At 49.5% G+C, this 19,271-nt stretch overlaps 1 protein-coding gene across 2 annotated transcripts in view; it reads left to right on the plus strand.

The window, feature by feature from the left end:
- Nucleotides 1-19,271, plus strand: part of UBASH3A (ubiquitin associated and SH3 domain containing A) — a 53,824-nt gene that overhangs the window by 20,634 nt on the left and 13,919 nt on the right. For both annotated transcript variants that reach the window (XM_007969125.3, XM_007969138.3), the window contains exons 7-8: nt 12,296-12,419; nt 17,543-17,642. In XM_007969125.3, coding sequence (XP_007967316.3) covers nt 12,296-12,419; nt 17,543-17,642 — 224 coding nt within the window. The remainder of the gene's footprint in view (nt 1-12,295; nt 12,420-17,542; nt 17,643-19,271) is intronic.

The following is a 19,271-nucleotide window of genomic DNA, read 5'->3' on the forward strand; positions in this document are numbered from 1 at the left end:
TGTAGGACCGGTCAATTAACACATCAATCACCCATCACCACCATAATGACCCCAACCTCCTTGCCGGATAGTGCTGGGATTCTTTGGACTTACCTATTGCAAACTCACACGATGATGTTTGTCCATTGCTTTAGAGATCAGAGATGGCCTGGAGAGACGGGTGATGGAGGACCGTATTCACAAACCACCGCAGCTTCCAATCCTCTGTACAGGAGAGCAGAGGGCGCGCCCCTGTAGGACAGAGAACAGGGAGGCTTGAGTATGAGGGCTCAGGAGAATAAGTGCCATCCCCCAGTCAAGATGAGGACGTTCCCGAAACTGAAGACAGGCACAGCAGGATTACTTCAAAAACCTCACAGCAAGTTTACAGCAAGTATCTCAGATGTAAGAAAGGTACAATTAAGGGCTAAATTGCATCCTGCCAACATCCATATGTGGAGGTCCTGACCCCCAATACCTCAGAATGTTACCTTATTTGGAGATAGGGTCTTTAAAGAGGTGATTAAGTTCAAATGAGGGCATTAGAAGGGGCCCTGATCCAATATGACCAGCGTCCTTATAAGAAGAAATGAGGACACAGACACACACAGAGAGACAGCCTGTGAGGACACGAGGAGAAGATGCCTGTCCACAAGCCAAGGAGAGAGGCCTCAAGAGGAACCAGCCTTAACGATAGCTTGACTTCAGACTCACAGCCTCCAGGACTATCAGAGCATCTGTGGCTGTCGTTGAAGCCACTGTGGGACTTTGTTATGGCCGCCTCAGGAAATGAACACAGGAACCTGGTGACGCAGCCCCCAGACGGCAACTGTGTCCTTTTAAGAACCAGAGAGAGGCGGGTGGATCACCTGAGGTCAGGAGTTCAAGCCCAGCCTGGCCAACATGGTGAAACCCCGTCTCTACTAAAAATATTTTTTTAAAAAACTAGCCAGGCTTGGTGGTGGACGCCTGTAATCCCAGCTACTCGGGAGGCTGAGGCAGGAGAACTGCTTGAACCGAAGAGATGGAGGTTGCCGTGAGCTGACACAGTGCCACTACACTCCAGCCTCAGCGACAAAGTGAGACTCTGTCTCAAAAAAAAAAAAAAAGAACCAGGGAGAACTCAAACACGTCTGTTTTATGATGAAACATGTCTGTTTCATCAAGAGATCAAGAGACTCTCTTAAGTTAAAGAGAAAAATGGAAACGTGAACATGCTAAGCTCTTTTCTTTCTCCTCCCGTCACCCATGTTCACAGCGTAATCTTGATCGTATTTCATTTGAAAGACCAGCAAAATGCACTCCGCTTCTCTCTGTAAACCCCACAGATGTCACCAGCTGATAGCAAAGCCCTACCGTCTGCAGAGCCAGCCGCAGGGAGGGTGTGGGTGCCCTCGCCTTGCCCTCAGGAAGGGGAAACCAACCAACATTTCCTGTGCTAATGTGGGGCTATGAATTGGGCCTCACTGCTCTGAGCATGTTAATTTGAAGAGGAAACACTCGATTGTTCCAATGAGACTATCTATATTCTTGGTCTACTTAGGATCAACTCAAGGGTGCATTTCCTATCTATTGGCATCTGACAGCTTGAGGCGATGCAAAGTAAATTGGCCTGGACCTGCCATAGTTTATAGATGGAGACAGGGCACGCAGTAGTGTGAGAAGATCAGGTGCAACGTGCAGATGATTCAAGAAACACATGAACTAAATCAAGATGCCGTGCAGGGGATGGATGGTCTGGGGTACATGTTCAGAGGAGTGCGGGGCGGGTGCTGAGATGCTAAAGAAAAGATGCCCTTCCTGGCTCTGGACGGGTCTCTGTGGAGGCGCGGGAGATACTGCTGGTTTTATGAGAATGTGGGGACTTAAGACCTCTATGGGAGAAATGCAAATATTTGCAAATGGGCTGGATAAATAGAAACATGCCCTGTGCATGGCTGAGAACAGTAAACTGTGGCAGTTCCTCCCATAGTCATTTCCACGTTTAATGAAATTCCAGGCTAAATCTCAAAGGGACCATTTGTTGGAACTTCACCAAATGCATGAAAAATTTATCTGGAAGAATAAACAGGAGAGAAGAGCTGAGAGAAAACTTTGAAAAATAAAAATGAGTTATTTACCCAACCAGATGTTGAAAATAGTTTATGAATCTACAATATGGTCCTGGCTTAAAGGAGGTTAAAAAACAGATCAGAGGGACAAGATAGAGATCAGAGGAGCAAGTCTAGTGTCCTGGAGAGGTCACATCTGACCAAGGGCGCATCAGAGATAGGGACAGAAATGGGTAAGAAATAGACAGTACTGGCCATACGTGGTGGCTCATGCCTGTAATCCCAGCACTTTGGGAGGCTGAGGCGGGTGGATCACCTGAGGTGAGGAGTTTGAGGCCAGCCTGGCCAACATGGCGAGACTCCATCTCTATTAAAAATATAAAAAATTAGCCAGACGCAGTGGCGTGCACCTGTAGTTCCAGCTACTTGGAGGCTGAGGCTTGAGAATTACTTAAACCTGGGAGGCGGAGGTTGCAGTGAACCGAGATCCCAAAAAAAACCACATTAATTAAATAGATGGTATTTCATACCCCTTCACATTGTACACTGAAATCAATTCCTGGCAGAGACAAGGATTAAATAGAAACAGAAAAAAATTTTAAAAATAGAACTGCTTAGACCGGGCGCAGTGGCTCACGCCTGTAATCCCAGCACTTTGAGAGGCCAAGACAGGCGGATCACGAGGTCAGGAGATCGAGACCATCCTGGCTAACACGGTGAAACCCCGTCTCTATTAAAAATACAAAAAATTAGCCGGGTGTGGTGGTGGGCACCGGTAGTCCCAGCTACTTGGGAGGCTGAGGCAGGAGAATGGCATAAACCCGGGAGGCGGAGCTTGCAGTGAGCCAAGATCATGCCACTGCACTCCAGCCTGGGGGACAGAGCGAGACTCCATCTCAAAAAAAATAGAACTGTTTAAATGAATGCATTTCTGATTTCTGGACTGGGGAGAGTTTTGAAGGATCAGAAGCAGTGGAAGGGATCTTAAAGTGAGACTTAGCAGGCCTGTCTTTAATAACGATTGTCAAATGCTTAGGCTCAAAGACCTCTGCAGGTTAAACATCATAAAGAACCCTACGCTGTAAAGAGCAAGCTGACAACAGTGCTTTTCAGAAGATATTTATAAAGTTGACGGTCCCCAGTGGGTCATCCACTTGAGCCGATTACCTGCCCCAGCCCCCGTCCCTCCAACGGTGACCCGGGGTCCCTGGATGCTGCTAGCCCTTGGACATTTTTGGTACCCAGGTGACTTATGCCTGCCTTTTTCACTTACTGACCAAGAAACTGTCTCCTGGACTCTTCCTCTTCAAAGACTACATTCAAAACTTGCTGAGAAAAACACTGAGGCTTTGAGAGAAGAAATGGCCAAAGAACATGAACAGGAGAGAAATAAATGGGGGAAGTGTTATGCCCAGACCATTTGTTCCCCAAAGAAGACCACCAGAGTCCAGAGTCAAAGCCAAGCGGCAAGGATCTTTACTGCAAGTTCGAACTTGGTCCCTCCATTCCACAGCATACAAGAGGGCCCTGAACAATGCGAGTGCTCGCCTTTTATAGCCTGAGGTAGATAGGATAGTAAAGTTACAGAGGAACAAAGGAATTCTTTTGGTTACAGCATTACAATTGGTTTACATTTACATTTAGTAGTTTTTTTTTTTATTGGTTCCCATGCTTTCAGTAAAACTACAAACGGCTGTGTCCTTATCGGAGATTTTCCAGGTGGTGTTTGTACTGGGCTCAGGAAATTGAGAGATATGTGTTTGTACTGGGCCTGTTTGTGTTGAGAGATATATGGTGGGATGTGTTTGTACTGGGCCTGTTTGTGTTGAGAGATATATGGTGGGATGTGTTTGTACTGGGCCTGTTTGTGTTGAGCCCGGGGCTGAGGAATGTGCCTGATTTCTTTCATCCCCCCCTTTTCATAGGTACCTCTAGAGCCAATCTTGGGTGTTATAAGTCTGATTCTGTTTCAGCGTTTACAGGTTGGTATTGGGCTCTGAGGACCATGAGCTGTACGGTGTCAAATCTCTCCCTGACAAATTATAAAATTCTGTTAACAACACAAGGTCCTACGGTAAGCAGAAATAGTAGACTTAGCAGGGGTCCAAGGAAGGGGGATAACAGGGAAAACACAGAGGAATTCCACCATTGGTCTGCAGCTGAAGCAAACTGCCGTGTTTTTACTTCTGCGCTTAACTTGTGTAACTGTTGGACCCGGTCCTCTACAAGCCCTGATTTATTTATGTAGAAACAACAGTCTTCTTTTAGAAACATACATGTACCACCTTTTTCAGCAGTGAGTAGGTCTAGGGCCCTCCGGTTCTGCGAGGTTACCTGAGCTAGGGACGTGAGCTGCCGCTGAAGGGAGGCAAGGGACTCAGCCGACTCCTCCATAGCAACGGCAAATTGTTGGTACAAGTTGTTGCTTTCTATGAGGGTGTGACCTAGGGCTCCCCCCGCCATCCCGGCCACAATGAGGGATGCGGTGAGGGAGATTCCTGCAATGAGGGGGAGAAATATGGCTCGTGCAGGTCTCAGTCTAGGGACTGGGTGAATAGCAGTACTAGTCCAGTTACCGGTGTACCCTAGAAACTCGCCGGCAGTTGGTAGAGTCAACCGGGGAACTAATGTGACAGGAAGACACAGTAGGTTGGTAACAGAGGGACTAGATAGGTTCTTAGATAATGTTCCATTACACTAGAAGAATATGCCCGGCGGAGCCCTTAGGGTGATATTAGGGGGCATTGCAGTGATGCTGCAGAGGCTGGAATTGGTTTCTGAGAAACAGTAGGGAAACTTCTCCTGACTGGGGTTTAGGTATAGGGGCACGTTAAGGATAGGGGCATAAGAGAGGTTTCGGAGGTTGTTAGCTTGGGCAGAGGTAGAGGATCCCCATGGCAGAGGAACAGCGGTTAGCGGTGGACACCCTAGAGTGGCACACAGAAAGCAGCCAGACAGGCTGTGAAGTCCTGTAAGGTTAGCAAGTTCTAGTCCTTCTTGTAATAATTTTAACCAGGAGAAAGGACATAAGTCTTGTGTTAGTCTGTTTTCGTGTCATTAGATATTTCCATGGACCAGGGGCAGTACCTGCACTAGACCTCGCCACAGATAGAGGTGACTGCTAGGCCATGTGGAGGAGGGGGAGTAGTATACAGCCCCATGTTGAGGCGTGGTCCAGTGGGAGTTCCAGGGGTCTTTAACTATTCATGTATATGAAAAGTCTCCATCCTGTCTACGATGGAAGGCCCACTTAGGGTCTAACTGTTTTTTCTCTCCCCAGTAACGGGATCTATGGATGTTACAATAGTTATAAGGACAGCCGGCATTTTGGTGCCACCAATAGTGTTTACAATTGTATTTAGTCTGATCAAACTCAAAGCATATTATTGGTGCCATAGGTTTGGCTATTTGAAAACCAGTAAAATTTAGTAGAATTGGGCTATTGCACCCTGAGGAGGGGCAATCAGCACTGGCCAATAATTTCCCGGGCTTATGAGGTTGCCCAGGGTGGGTTTGGTTTTCATAAAGCCAGAATCTCCAGACAAAGGGATTAGGAGCTGGTTTTGTGATTTCCCCAGCGGCCACTAGGGCGACTAACGTTAGGGTTGGACTACCTAACTGCATGTTTACAGTGAGCTATGCTGCCAGCGCAGGGTGAGTTTTAAGGGGTTGTTCTTAGCTCTGTCCACAGTCCACGTGGCCGGTGCTTCAGCCGCCGCCATGATTGGCCTCAGAAGGTCAGAGGTTGGGTCCACCGGCTTGACGTGGGTGTAGTGGATCCACGACATGATGCCTTCTACCTTCAGGGTGGTGGGTGTGGTTAGGAGTACCTGGAGTGGCCGTTTCCACCTGGGTTCTAGGGTCTCTTGTCGGTGTCGCTTAACCAGGACCCAGTCTCTCGGCTGGTACGGATGAGGTGTCGGCGGGGGACCGGTCTCATATAGTTCCTTCAGCTTGGGCCAGATTTCTTGATGAATTTTCTGCAAGGCTTGTAGGGAAAATAAGAGTTCAGAGACATTTTCTGTTTCAGACTTGAGCAGATCATCTTTTAGGCTGGGAACCAGGGGTGGGGGTCTGCCATACATGATTTCATAAGGGGTAAGGCCCAGTCTGTAAGAGGTATTATGGACCCGGAACAGAGCGTAGGGGAGAAGGACCACTTAATTAGTGCCAGTCTCCATAGTCAATTTAGTTAAGGTCTCCTTTAAGGTCCGATTCATTCTCTCTACCTGTCCTGAACTCTGGGGCCTGTAAGGGCAATGTAGTTTCCAATTTGCCCCAAGGATGGAAGCCAAATCCTGACTTACCTTAGCGACGAGGGCCGGCCCATTATCTGACCCTATCTGGACCGGGAAGCCATACCTGGGGAGGATATCTTCCAGGATTTTCTTTGCTATAACCTGAGCAGTTTCCCTTTTGGTTGGGAATGCTTCAGTCCACCCTGAAAAAGTATCTACAAAGACAAGTAAGTACCGATACCTGTATTTTCCTGGCTTTATCTCAGTAAAATCTATTTCCCAGTAGATACCGGGCCTGGTTCCCCTGAGCCTTGTTCCCGTTGCAGCCTGGGATTGGGGATAGGCGTTGTTAAGCTGGCAGACTTTGCAACTTGTCACGATGCTGCTGGCCGTCTCGGCTATATGTCTGATTTTGAGCTTAGAGCGTCTGATCAGGTCTATCATCCGCCGGGCACCCAGGTGGGTGGTTCGGTGGATGTGTTTTAACACTTGCTGTCCTAATTTTTCCGGTAGGATGGTTTGGTCATTAGTATCAGTCCACCACCCATTCTGGATCTGTTTCAGGGGAAGTTTGTCGATCCACTGGAGATCTTGTTCTGAATAATCAGGGAGATATGGCAAGTCCCGGGGGCCTGGATCAGGGAGCTGGAGTGCAAGGAGCTGGCTGGGAGCCTTTGCCACACTCCTTGCAGTTTGGTCTGCCAGAAAGTTGCCTTGAGCAATTGGAGTGGTTGGTTTCTGATGCCCTGGGCAATGCACAATAGCCAATTTTTCTGGTCTCTATAGGGCTGTTAACAGGGCTAGGATCTCTTGCTTGTTTTTTATCTCTTTTCCTTCAGCCATTAGTAACCCTCGCTCCCTGTAAATGGCCCCACGTATGTGCGCCATAGCAAAAGCATATCGGCTGTCTGTGTATACTGTCAGTTTCTTCCCTGCCCCTAAGGTAAGAGCTTGGGTGAGCGCTATGAGTTCGGCCTTCTGGGCCGATGTCCCCGGGGGCACGGGTTCCGCCCAGATTACCTCAGTCTCTGAAGTCACTGCCGCTGCAGTGTACCTCTGGCCTTGGTGTACGAAGCTGCTCCCGTCAGTGAACCAGACTAGGTCAGCATCAGGAAGTGGGCGGTCCTGCAGGTCCTCTCGAACTCCATGCACCTGAGCTAGTATCTCGGTGCCATCATGGAGCGGGGTGTCCAGGTCCGGGTTGGGCAGCAGCGAGGCAGGGTTTAAGGTTGTTGGGGGCAGGAAAGTTATCCTGAGGGGATTTAGTAGTAGTCCTTGGTAGTGGGTGAGCGGGGCGTTACTTATCTATCGATTAGGTGGCTGTTTGAGTACACCCTCGATGGCGTGTGGGGTAACAACCCGTAATTCTTGACCCATGACAAGTTTATTAGCAACTTGTACCATCAGGGCCGTGGCCGCAATTATTCGGAGACAAGGGGGCCACCTGGCAGTCACTGGGTCTAACTTCTTTGACAGGTAGGCAACCGGCCTCCGCCAGGAGCCTAAGTTCTGAGTTATTACCACTTTGGCGACACCCTTGCTCTCATCCACGTATAAGTGGAAGGGCTTGGTGACATCAGGTAGTCCCAGTGCAGGCACAGAGAGTAGGGCGGTTTTGATCTGTTGGAAAGCCGACTCGGCTTCTTCTGTCCAATTAAATGGCTGCTGCCCCCGTGTTGCCTGATACAAGGGTTTAGCCAGCTCTGCGAACCCAGGTATCCATAGTCTACAAAATCTCGCCGACCCCAGGAATTCCCTTACTTGTCGGGTGGAGTGTGGCCTGAGGATCTGCAGAACAGTCTGCTTCCGGGCGTTTGTTAACCAGCACTGCCCGCCTTTTAGCAGGTACCCCAGATATGTTACTTCTGATTTACAGATTTGAGCTTTCTTTGCCGGGGCTCGGTAGCCTAGATTCTTTAGAGCTTCTAAGAGACTCCTGGTCCCTTGAATACAAGCTTCTTGGGTCTCAGCAGCAATCAGGAGGTCATCAACATACTGTAGTAAGGTTATTTCAGGGTGTTTGCTCTGTTATTGTAAACCCGCTGGGCTATCTGAAGGAGGTCCCGCCTTTTAATGTCTGGGGCCGCCTGATTTACAAGAGACATTACAACAGCTGGCTGACTTCCTGGAGCCTCTGGGTCTATGGGGGTGTACTGTCTAAAAGCTTCCATTAATCTTTCTAAGTAGGTAGCTGGGCTCCCTGTCTTTCCCTGCAGAACAGAGTATACTTTAGCCAAATTAGTGGGCTTGCGAGCAGCTGCCCGGAGACCCGCCATCAGAGTCTGGTGATAAAGGTGTAGCCGTCCCCTACCTTCTGCCGTGTTGTAGTCCCACGCCGGCCTGTATTCTCTCTCGCTCCTCCGTTGTGAACAAGATTCGGAGGAGCTGCTGACAATCATCTCAAGTGGGCTGGTGGGTGAACATGACACTATTCAGTAAAGCCATTAAATCTTTGGGGTTGTCTGAAAACCGAGCACTCTGGGTCTTCCAGTTATACAGATCACTGGTAGAGAATGGCCAGTACTGGAGCCTGGGGATTCCCATGTCATCTGGGGGTCCTATTTCCCGAAGGGGTAGAGCCACTGTGGAGTCAGGCGGCTGGAGGGGGCTAGCCCGCGAAGTGCGCCGGCCGCCTCCCATCCACCTGCTCCTTCCTGCGGCTCAGCCCAGGGGGGCAGTTGGCTGCTTGGATTTTAGCGGCCAAGCAACCAGTGCCTTACAAGGTTCAGGGGCTGGTTGGAAAGGTGACAGCCAGGGAGGCGGGTTCTCAACAAGGTCCTGCCATACGAGGATATATGGGATTTGATCTAATTGGCCCGCACGCCCAGGTAGAAAAATCTTGGACTTTACTCTAGTGATGACAGGAAGTCGGAACGTCCCTTCGGGTGGCCACCCCACATCAAAGGCAGGCCATTTGGAGCGACACAGAGTAATTAGCCTTTCCTTCCTGATTTCCATACTAAGATCATGGCCCCTTGCTCTAACATCCTTGAAATTACTTGTAAGGAGAGATAGGGGAGTGCTCTGGGTATTACCCATCCTGTAATAATTTGTAGTCTCTTCCTGCAAAAGAATATGGGTTAGAATTCCTGTAAAAGAAATCTGGCGTATTAATAATATCTAGCTGCAAGCGCGCTCCAGAAGTCCGGGTCAGAATCAGTTCAGATAGCCGCAAGCGCACTCCGGAAGCTCGGGTCAGAATCAGTTCAGATAGAAATCTAGATCAGACGAGAGCCAGGGGACGTCTCCCACCGGTCTCCGCTGACCGTCCTATAGCGTGTCCGCCAGGACTGCGTCAGCCTCAGTTTCAGACCTCGCGAGTCACAGATACAGGTTCAGAACAGACACAGACAGACAAACAGAGATGAGCCGGCTCACCTATCAGCAGATCGATCCTGGTAGATCTGTTGACCAGGGGTCTGGTGGGCTTGGGGAATCCCGGACGGGCCCCCAGACGTTATGCCCAGACCGTTTGTTCCCCAAAGAAGACCACCAGAGTCCAGAGTCAAAGCTAAGCGGCAAGGATCTTTACTGCAAGTTTGAACTTGGTCCCTCCATTCCACAGCATACAAAAGGGCCCTGAACAATACGAGTGCTCGCCTTTTATAGCCCAAGGTAGATAGGATAGTAAAGTTACAGAGGAACAAAGGAATTCTTTTGGTTACAGCATTACAATTGGTTTACATTTACATTTAGTAGTTTTTTTTTTATTGGTTCCCGTGCTTTCAGTAAAACTACAAACGGCTGTGTCCTTATCGGAGATTTTCCAGGTGGTGTTTGTACTGGGCTCAGGAAATTGAGAGATATGTGTTTGTACTGGGCCTGTTTGTGTTGAGAGATATATGGTGGGATGTGTTTGTACTGGGCCTGTTTGTGTTGAGAGATATATAGTGGGATGTGTTTGTACTGGGCCTGTTTGTGTTGAGAGATATATAGTGGGATGTGTTTGTACTGGGCCTGTTTGTGTTGAGCCCGGGGCTGAGGAATGTGCCTGATTTCTTTCAGAAGGAGTTCCTGTTCATTAGTAATAAAAGACTGCACGAAAAAGGGAAGCCCGGCCAGGCACAGTGGCTCATGCCTGTAGTCCCAGTACTTTGGGAGGCCAAGCTAGAAAGAAGGATCCCTTAAGCCCAGGAGGTGGAGACCAGCCTAGGCAACATAGCAAGACCCTGTCTCTACAAAATAAAAAATAAAAGTAAATTAGTGGGGCGTGATGGTGCATGCCTGTACCAGTTACTTGGGAGGCAGAGGTGGGAGGATCACTAGAGCCTGGGAGGTCGAGGCTGCAGTGACCCAGGATCGTGTCGCTGCACTCCAGCCTCAGCAACAGTGAGAACCTGTCTTAAAAAAAAAAAAAAAAATAGAATTTTAAACCAATGAGACACCATTTCCCCTCACCTTCTACTAGACTACAATTTGCTTTTCCTGAAAAAGCAGTTCAAATTCAAAAAGCCATAAGGCAGCATTCCCAAATGTGGATGGATGAGGGAAATGGGGTTAGATTTTATGGTTAACTGAGCTGGAGGATTGCAGATAGTGTTTCATCTTTTTAAATTTGTTGTATTTTCCACATTCTAATAACCGCAAGAAACAAAGTATCCTGAATTTTCCCAATGGAATTGGGAATTTAAAATGCTAGAATTCGCTGAAAGCAAGAGCACAGTGTTAGTAGAAAATGTTGGGCCGGCAAAGGATGTTTTATGCCTAATTCAACCCAGAGAAATCCTGCAGAGCTCCTGCTGAGAAATGCCTGCGTAGCCACTGGACTGTGCTCGTGTATAATTTTTAAACAGAGTTTTCAAAGATCTTTCCTTTTATGGAATGAATTCCCCCTTGGGGAAATCGATCATTTGCTGTTCCAAGGAGGATTTCCGTGACCGTTGGGTCTCTGTTTCTCATTCTCACTATCTTCCTCTGACCCCTCTGCCTGTTTCTTCCAGACACATTCATTTTGGGGACCCCACCATCACCCCCTTCCTATTCCAGAGCCTGGAGTTCTCACTGCTGCTAATTGCTGGCATCTTTCCCCTCAGTGGTCCCCAAGCACCCGAGTGCCTGTCCACCCCATGCCACGTTTCTCGATTCGTTGGAACACAGCCATTTCCTCATTGCCTGCAACTCCTTCCACTAAATGCATCTTCTTCCCTCCAGATGTGAGCAGAGCTCTTCAATGTGGCTGTTCACTGCTTGTTCATTCCTGAATCCCAGCTACATCCATCTGCACACCTATGACTCTATTAGAAAGTGGATCAAATGGGATGGTGTACTAGTCACAGTGCCCCAGAGACAGAGACAGAGACAAGGGCAGAGAGACCGAGAGTGACTGAGAGAGAGAGAGAGAGAAATCTAGTTGAAGGTTCAAGACTGTGGGCCTGGCAAGTCCACAGTTTGCAGGGCAGGCTGGCAGATGGGAGACCCTGGGAAGCACTGAGGTTACAGCTCTAGTCCAGAGGTGGTCTGGAGGCAGGATTTCCCCTTCCTCATGGCCCCCAGTGTGTTTTCTCTTACGGCCTTCACCTGGTTGGATGAGACCCACCCACAGTGATGTGTCGAGTCATTCAAGGACCATTTTCTGATTTTAAAAGCTTTAAATGTTTTTAATAAGGACTTTTAGCCGTTTAACAAGATTGAGCCAGCAACATGGCATGGAGTCCAACAGCTCCATCATCTAGAGGGTGGTCTGCTTTACTCAGCATAGTGACTCAAAAGTTAATCTCATTCTAAAAACATACCTTCACAGTGACATCCAAAATAACATTTGACCCAATACCTGGGTACTGTGGCCTAGTCACGTTGACACGTAAAATTATCCATCATAGATGGTGATCGTTGTAATAAAACAACCACATCGTCCACACTTCCTGGAACCTGAGCACTTCGCACACGCTACTTCATTCTGTGCTCATGGGAACCTTTCTGCTGAGGTTGTCCCGGACGTTCTCAAGTACATACATGACCAGATGCTGGGTCTCCATGGCAACAACACGGTCTCACCTCTGTTCAAACCGTGCTTTCCTTCCCCCGCAGGATGTACACCTTCAGTCTAGCCACAGACCTGAACTCCAGAAAGGACAGTGAAGCCAGCAGCAGATGCAGTGGGGAATTTCTTCCACAAACAGCAAGGAGTCTTAGCAGCTTACAGGCCTTGCAGGTAATAAAACATTCCCTTTTTTCTTTTAAGTAAACTAAGCAAAACCACACTTTGTATTAACTTCATGGTGGATGCAGCTTCGTGGGTGTAGCTTCTGTTCCATAGACATATCCTCCCTGCTGCCCTAGAGCATAGACCCAGGTGTAGGTCAGCAAGGGGGCCTCCCACCGGTGCTGAGGTGCCAGGGGCTCTTGCCTTGGTCTGTCGGCTCTGGGCAGACAGGGAGCCACCCCTCCATAGCAGAGTGCCCCACCTTCGAGCTCCTCAAGGCAGCTTCAGTCATGGCACCAGGACACGGGGCACAGAAGAGGCAGGGACACAGCACTGCCCAGAATCCCGAGTTCTCACCCCATTCCCTCATTCATGAGCCAAGCGGCCCCCAAGATGTCACCTGCCCCGATGACTTGGCCCCTCATCTTTTGAGGCAAAATTCTGCATAACCTGGGGATTCAGCAGACTCAGGCCAGGGTCCAGGACACAGCAGGGCACCCCGAGCCTGCCACCCTCACGGGGCACATGCAGGAGTGCAGGCGCCAGGCAGGGACACCAAGGAGCAGGCAGCCCCTCCCTGAAGGCAAACAAGTAACACCGCATCCCTGATCCTTGAAGATCTGAAGCTTCACTTTCCTTACAGAGGAGCCCTCAAGAAGGGGCTGCACCTGCTGCTGGCCTTTGTCCGGTTGCCGCAGTGGTGGAAATGCCTCTCTGTCCTTGTTCCCAAATTTGCCCGCCTGTGCCCTGCCATGTGCCACACATGTTACTTTAGGATCTCTCATCCCTGCTATCCCCAGTTGACATAGGAGGCACTATTCCTGCCCCCTACCCATTTTACAGATCTGAAAACTGGGGCTCATGGAGGCTAGGAAGCTTGTCGGAGAGCACACAGACTCCTAACCACCCTCCCGTCAGATTGCTGGCAGGATTACATGAGATGGGCCATCCAGTACCCACCACGGCCAGGCCCCTGGTGCGGAGAGACTGTTGTGCCCAGAGGGTGGGGTCGCAGGAGCCTGGCTTATCCCCTAGTCCCCAGGGCCCAGCCTGGTGCCTGGTCCATAAATCTCCAGAACAACCACAGGAAGGCCCTGCCGGGACTTGTCACTGGCTCACCTTAAGGTCAACGCTCACCCTCTGTTACGGATTGAATCGTGTGCCTCCGAAATTCCTATCTCGAAGTGCTTACCCCCAGTCCACTCAATGTGATTGTATTTGTAGACAAGGCCTTTAAAGAGGTATTTAAGGTTAAATCAGGCAACACAGATGATGCAATCTGATCCAGTCTGACCGCTGCTCTTATAAGAAGAAGGAATGAGGAAACAGACACACAGAGGAATGATCCTGTGAGGACGCAGGGAGGGGACGCCACCTGCAAGCCCCAGAGAGAGTCCTCAAAAGGAACCAGCCCCGGCAACGCCGTCATCTCTGACTTCCAGCCTCCAGGACTGTGGCAGAGAAAACTCCTACCGTGGAAGCTAAACGGTCAGCCCACACGCAGGGTCCCTGTCGCCATTGGCGCCTCCTGGCAGCTGGTGCAAATCAGGCCAAAGCTAAGTGGCCTTGGCAGGTCTTTGCTGCCTTAGTGGCTAGGTAAGGAGGCCTTTTCTTGAGAAATCAAGAATGTGTCTCTGAAGCTGCGTGTATGTGAAGCTGGGTGTATGTGAAATGGCGATCAGCATTCACCATGTGAGAAAGGCCCAGACTTGGGAGAACCAAGACTCCCCAGGGCTGTGGTCTATTTTCCTGATTGAAGGAGTGGGAGAGCCTGGAATGGATGTCTCCGCTCGTAGCTCATCCTGTGTCTAAACTGCTTTCAATGGCTGAAAACAGAACATGCGTCTGCCTGTGAATTGGACCCCCTCACGTGGTCTTCTCTATAGGGATTTCATCCCTTCCCTATAATAAGAAAAGACAACTGGCGGCAGATCTGGTAGAACGCACCTGTGGGAGGCAGACTTATGGCCCCAGAGATGATGCCCTAAGCCCGGGAACCTGCACATGTGACCTTATTAGGAAAGAGAGCTTCTGCAGATGGGATTGAGTGGAGGGTCTTGAAATGGGGAAATGATCCTGGGTTATCCAGGAGGGCCCTGAACCCCATCACGAGTGTGCTGATGAGAGGAAAGCAGAGGGAATCTGATACAGCAGCAGAGAAGGCCATGCAGCCACAGGGGCAGAGACTGGAGCAATGCGGCCACAAGCCAAGGAACGCCTGGGGCCACCAGGAGCTGGAAGAGGCAAAGAATAAATTCTCCCCTAGAACCTCAGAGGGAGCACGGCCCTGCCAACACCCTGACTTTGGACTTCCAGCCTCCAGAGCTATGAGAGAATAAATGTCTGTTGCTTTGCACCACCCAGCCTGTTACGGCAGCTCCAGGACACCAGTGCAGTACCTTCCATGTAGAGAATGTATGCAGCCCTGCCTCATTCCACAGGTCCCAGGGGTCAGTCCATTCCACTCCCCACAGGCCTTTCTTTTACTTTATCATCATATTCCTGTGGCAAAGTGCCACAGAAGAGCATTTTAAATGCTCTGAGCTCTTCCAGGAAGAAAATACCCCAAATCCAAAACTTTGGGGACTTTGTTACTGGGCAGAATGAGGTTCCAAGCACGTGCGTGCTTTGCAACCTACTTGCAGATCAACTCTCTACAGGATAATGGGCTAGGATGTTTTAATATTCATTCTGGGATGGGGCAGTCGGTGCTGCCTCTTGGTGTCAGTGTAGGCAACCTCTGCATAGCCACACTTCACAATTGCAAGACAGCAAGACAAACGTTCCCCTGAAGCTCTTCCCCAGATGAGTGTTTCTATCCCGAAGCAAACATCTGAAGTTCTCCAATAAGGGAAAACAATACTGTTCACTTGGCCTCACCGTCTATCCATTTTGAAGACTCAGCCCCGTGACCCTTAAGAAAGTGTTTGCATGGCAACTGCAAACATTCTCACCGGCTCACCAATCCCATAGTTTATGCACCTACCAAGTATAGTCAGGGCCATCAAGAACCGTCTGGTCCTGATAAATTTCAGCAGCTGGAAATTCTGCATTGTCCAGGCCAGTGTGGACTTCACAAGGCATCCATAAGATCTGGCAGGAGCTGCCTGTGGTGCTGACCCCAAGAACGCTTGCAAGGCAGGTGAAATTGGCCCCCATCCTACTTTCTGGCGTCCTTTCATTCCCAGTAGTTTCCAATTAGGTCTCCAGGTGCAGGGACGCCACTGGGGACCACTCTTGCCAGAGCCCGTGGCCAGTTAGTACAGACCCTTGAGACTGGATCACTGTTCACAGAAGCAAGTCCAGACAGGAATGATCAGCTGCACTGGCCAGGTGGAAAATGAGTCCCTTCCTCCCCGAGAGTGTTTGGATGTTAAAGGCATTTGCGTTTTCCTCTCTAGGATTTGGGGGGAATCAGGACGATGCTGGGGCTGGTGTATGAGGGTTTACGCAGACAAGGCTCACCTCTCCTCACCTCTCTTCTTTACCCTGCTCAGTAGGAAAACACACACAAGAGCCGCCCTGTCATTTTAGCCTAGAGAGAGCTGTGTGGCCAAGAGGGACCAGGGCAAGGATAGCGCCTGTCTGTGCTGCCTTCTGCCCAGGGGTCCTCCCTACCCTGTCCCTCCCTGGTTGCCTCGGGTCCAGGCAGGACTTGGTCCCCAGAAGGCCTCGCAGCCCACCTCCTGTGGCAGGTCCTGTGCGCTCTGCCCCCACCGTCTCTGTCGATGACTCATCTTTCCATGTTCATCTCTTGGCCCAGGAAGACCTGCAGCTCCCTAAAGCAGGGATGCTGTGGACTGCAGCTTCATGTCCCAGCATGAGACATGCTCCCTCCTGTGGTGCCGTGTCACAGGGAGGCTGAGGCACGAGTCCTGGGTGCCAGAGGGCAGCACCGCTGGGCCTGTGTTGCTGCAGGGGGTCCCCACCTCTTGCTCTGAAATGGACCCCCCTGGATAGCCTGGGCCTGGTTCTGGGGCTGGGAATGTAGGTGTGGGGCCAATGTCAGCTGGCACAATAGTGCCCTCCAGGGAAGCAGCTGAGACTGGTGTCTCCCTCCAGGGTCCTGGTGCAGGGCTTATGCTCCATGCAACTGTCCTGGTGGCCTCTAGCTGGATTAGCCCCTACAACTCTGCTCTCTGCTCCCGGGGGACCATCCTCAGCTCTCATTCACTCTCTCCATCTCATTTGCAGTGGGTTCCTCTCAAGGCTAGCACCTCCACTTGATCAGCCTGGCACAGCATGGGGAGAAGGGTGGCCCAGCACCCCCTGAGGGCAGAGCCCCCCAACACCATCCCACACAGAGGAGGCCCCTCCCAAAGGATAGCCGGCCTCCCTGCCCCAAGCATGACCCTTGGGCTACTTCCCCAAAGCACAGGCTTCCCAGAAACAGGGTGGGCACAAGCCCTGTGACTGGGAGGCTCCAAGGCCATCCCAGGGCTGCCTGAGGCCAGGGAAGAAGGTGCCAGAGAGCTGCTGTCCCCAGCTCAAAGCTGCTGGCCACCACCAAAGCCAGTCTCATGCCAAGAAGAAATAAATAAATTGTAAAATACTGTTTTCCTCTAGCATTCAGCCAAACAGAGAATGACCAGCTATGGGAAAACAGCAAGGGGATGGATGAGGGCTTCTCCACTCAGTGCTCAGAAGCAGAACTCACACCTGGAAGCCATAAAAGGACTGCCCCTCAACATGCCAACACCAGGGCAGTCCTGCAGGGCTTCTCAGAAGAAGTGTGCCAGCAAGAGAGGAGACTAGATATACAGATAATCTATATTATAACAGTACATATCATAATATAGATAGGGATAATGTCCTAAGACGTCTCTATGGGAATGATAAGGACTTAGAAAAGACAGAAAAGTAGAAAAACAGATGTGTCATGGTAGGGGCCAATCCTGTCTCTTTTCATTTCCTTAATGTTAGAATGCCCAGGAAATAAAACGTCAGAAGAAATTGAAGAGATTGCCAATTTCACATCCTCTTTCATTCTAATAATTTGGGCAAAATGGGCTAAGCTATTGACTAACGAAGGAAGAGATTTCCTCCCAGTTGCTGGGTGACTGGGAGAGCTGCTGTAGGTGCAAGTCTGGTGAGTTGAGTGTTAAACTGTGTGTGTCTTGCTTCCTGCCCAGGCCACCGTTGCAAGGAAGAGCGTGCTGGTGGTTCGCCACGGGGAGAGAGTGGATCAGATCTTCGGGAAGTCGTGGCTGCAGCAATGCTCCACTCCTGACGGTAGGTCATGCTCAGGCGGGTCTACGGACAGAAACACTATAGATCTGACCAATGAGATCTCCTTCTCAATGACCTTACATGGCACCAGATCCCCTGAGGCACCATTCTGTAGAATGACCATGGGTAGACGTATATGTGGAAAACGTGCCTGCTACATCTTCCTCCAGGGGTGTTCCATGTATGCATCTGAGTGTGTGTGTTGTCTGTAAGAATCTTCCATCAACTTCTCTGTGGATGATGAAGGAATGGTTCTCAATAGGAAGCAGATCTGCTAGTGTGAATGCTTGGACAGGTCTTTTCATCCCAGCAGCACATATGTAGCATTTCGTTAGTGAATGCACGCTGACCTGTGGTCTCTGACCCTGCCGCTTCTGGCACATGCTGTACCTCTCAGTCTCATCTTTGCACCTCTCCAACCTAATCTTGACTGCTGTAATTTTTGCCTATGCTGCTTAACAGATGGACGTTTTCCTGAACATGCCTCCAGCGCACCCCAGCTTTGCTCCTTTGAATGCCAGGAAGTAAGAACAGTGCTTATAAATACACATACCCACAAGCCAACCTCTGTACTTATGATCAATGCCCACATCCGTGCTCATCTCCTAATAGGAAGCCTATAGTGTCACAATTTCTAAGCCATGACCCATTACATAAATTAAGGCATTGAACATAGTGACAAAACCAATTCACAGTTGCTAGGTTAGCTGAACCCTTTTGGGATCCCCCTCCAGAAGCCCAGCAGACCCAAGAAAGTGGGAAATGAGTAGGGAAAACCATTGGCAGATGACAACCACACACTAGAAAAGATTCTGAGCAGATAGCATCATGATCAAACATATTTCCAAAAACTCACAGAGCTAATAATATGGTCACCTCTATAAAACAAGGTCAAGTAAAGATACAAGAGCTTAAAGAAGCAACAATAAGACAATAGGCGGCTATCAGGATGCATTAACAAACATATAAGAACTTTCTTGGAATAAAACACTTTTTTTTAGCTATTGAATTACTGAAGCTATAGATTGAGCTGACACATCATGTCCATGGTGGGGAAAATCAATGCAAAACAATCAACACCAAAAATACTTATTGGACTTCATAGAAAAAGAAAAAATATTTGGTCATCTGGACAAAAGATCAAGTCACTTATAAGGGAAAATATTTTAAAGGCACTGGAAATCCCCAGCTGAAAGGAAACTCCTGGTGGATCTTTTCCCAAGGTAGAGCGGCCCTTGATAAAGTAAAGAATGACATCTAGTTTGTCTGAGTTTTGTATATTACAAGGTTTAATAAATCACAATGAGGTATAGCCACATCCTCCTCCAAGGTGACCAACCTCAGGGGGCCCCTCACCTCACCCCATATTCCACACAGACTCTGCTCCCATCGGGACCTGACCTTGGCCCACATCCTTGTCATCTCCTGAGCTCTGCCCTCTGCCTCCAGCGTGATCACAACTGAAGTGTCAATGACAGCAAAATACCTAAATGGAGTATCTTGACATTTTGGTAGGGATCACAGATGCCTTTGAGAATACAATAAAATTGATGGACTTTCTCTCTGATTTTAGAACTACCTTTCCCAACAGCTAATGCTGGCGTTGAATAAACACCTCTAATTGCAAACAAG

This window comes from Chlorocebus sabaeus, chromosome 2 (assembly GCF_047675955.1).
Source record: "Chlorocebus sabaeus isolate Y175 chromosome 2, mChlSab1.0.hap1, whole genome shotgun sequence".
Classification (NCBI taxonomy): domain Eukaryota; kingdom Metazoa; phylum Chordata; class Mammalia; order Primates; family Cercopithecidae; genus Chlorocebus; species Chlorocebus sabaeus.